This window comes from Anneissia japonica, unplaced genomic scaffold (assembly GCF_011630105.1).
Source record: "Anneissia japonica isolate Jap-2015-1 unplaced genomic scaffold, ASM1163010v1 scaffold287775_len252212_cov145, whole genome shotgun sequence".
Taxonomy (NCBI): Eukaryota; Metazoa; Echinodermata; class Crinoidea; order Comatulida; family Comatulidae; genus Anneissia; species Anneissia japonica.
This window is the reverse complement of record NW_022719918.1, coordinates 149,749-151,957: the sequence shown is the minus strand read 5'-3', so window position 1 is coordinate 151,957 and position 2,209 is coordinate 149,749. Positions and strand designations below refer to the sequence as shown.

The window sequence follows — 2,209 nt, the reverse complement described above, 5'->3', positions numbered from 1 at the left end:
TATTATATAGAATATATTATATACACAGTAAAGAAAAACAGTAAACGGTGTAGACTTTCAAAACATAAGTTTATTGTTCATGAATTACGAATTTATAAACAAGTTAGCATAATGTATACAAATTTGATTAAAGTTAATCATGATGACATAATGAATTATAATAACAAAAGGATCAGCAAGCCTATGATTAAGTAGATATACACAAGAGGGTCATAATTTATTAGACTAAACAGCAGGGGAATAAAGTATGTATTATTGTCGTCAACGGTCTATTGTTAAACGCGTCATCAGTGTTAGTTAACAATTTATGCCTTTTGGCAGCACACGGAAACAGCTGAAAGTCTATAAAATTAAATCAATGTTTTATTAAATATTTAACTTATTTCTGTCGGTCAAAGGTAAGAATTCTTGATCAAAAAGCCATTATCTATTCTCGGGCATTATTTATTTGTAAAATACTAATCATATATACACTCGGGCGTTGAAAAACATTGTCGGGCGGTCTCGGGCGGTGTTTAGTAGGACCCTATTTTTTTTCTCCAAAAATTAAAACTTTCAAAGTTCATTAATTTTATATGATTATTTTCCAAAATTCCATAACGATGTGCTGTATACCAGTACAATAACTTTTCATCAATCTCGTCATGATAAATAATGTAGTTATTACACTTAATGTAATGCTTTATATCAAAGTCTGAAAGTTTTGAGGCATGGATTAGCTTATACAGTAACCTCATTCTCTCCGAAGATTTACTGCATGTCTGAGCTACCAAAAAGGGTAACATTTTCCGTGAAGCAAACACCCGGACCTAACAGAGAGGATTTTTCAAAACCAAAGTCTGATGCCAATTTGTGAAACATGGAATTTCTGTGAAAATGATAACATAATTAATGTCAAAATATTGAATCCCGACACGATGGCGTACATTTTGATACTTGGAGTATGTATTATACTATCTCATGTGATAAGTGTAACAGTATTGGAATATTTAGTTAAAAAAAAAAACAAACTTTGAATCTGACCTCTTGTAGCACAGCGATGCAAAAATGTGTGGCACCCAATGGTTCGGACTCCTTCCTCTGTCACCAGTGCATCGCGGTGATGACTTCCTCTGAGGCTTGTGGAACGGGTACGTGTTCCACGTTGCTGGGTTCTGGAAGTAGAAGAGTTTGCGGTGGTAGCACTTGCAGACTGTCCTGCCGCTGCTGGTCTTACTTCTGCAAGAGCTTCTGTTCTTGTGCCATCCATGCTGGGTTCATCATTCTCCAGGACCATGACATCCTCTGGCTGAATGCTTCTTCGAGATCTTTAAAAAGTGATGGCAGTAGAAACTATCAAGTCATTCAAACATTTTTGTAAATAATAATTAAACATCTTTATTCTTTTATATAATAAATTACCCTGCTCAATACTCATTTTGTAAGTATTGCCACATATCCCACCTAAATCTCATATAAGGGTTATTCGAAGGACCAATTAAAAACCGACACTGTTTTGAACCAGTATTTTCAGCACAAGAAGCATGATCAATACCTTGACAACCAATCATATTACATCATTGTAGTTTTTACTGAATTAAGCTAAGTCAAGCAAATTCACAATAATTGTAATATCCCACAATATATTAATTGACATCAAAATATCTCTACCATCATTTTATAACCAATATTTAACTTCTAGTCACCTAGCCGAGTGGATAGTGCGTCGTGGCCGGCCATTGTCTAGCCTAAACCACTCTATATTTTCAGGGTCCTGGCCTTCACTCTCTTCGGTACTCGTTGGTTCTTGCGGTGAGCTGGTTCCAGATTGGCAACCTTCTGAAGTATTTGCTTTTTCTGCAAAAGTGGAACAAGAATGTTAATAATGAATAATTTACATATAATTTTATGAAAAATATGAAAAGCATTATAATTTTAATCTATTCCCTTGTCAAAAATGATGATAATAATAACGATGATGTTAATTGTAATTATGTTAATAAGAGGATAACGGTGTTGTCTCAATAATGATATTCCTCCTGTGCTGAAGATGTTGGTTTAAAACAGCTAGTGTCGGATTCTGGCTCCAAACTATGGCTGCTGCACGTCCTCAGTGGCCCAGTCATAATTTCTAATTCCAAATTTGGATTAATGACAAAAATGTAAAAAAAATTGTAAATATATATATATATATATATATATATATATCTATATATATATATATACTTAA

General features: G+C 33.7%; 1 protein-coding gene across 1 annotated transcript in view; it reads right to left on the bottom strand.

Annotated features, from left to right (window-relative positions):
* LOC117111123 overlaps positions 1–2,209 on the bottom strand; it is a 53,093-nt gene that overhangs the window by 4,348 nt on the left and 46,536 nt on the right. Inside the window, exons 10-11 of the mRNA XM_033253997.1 lie at positions 1,686–1,836; positions 1,024–1,307 (exon numbers count right to left, since the gene is read on the bottom strand). Of these exons, the coding sequence (XP_033109888.1) occupies positions 1,024–1,307; positions 1,686–1,836 (435 nt within the window). The remainder of the gene's footprint in view (positions 1–1,023; positions 1,308–1,685; positions 1,837–2,209) is intronic.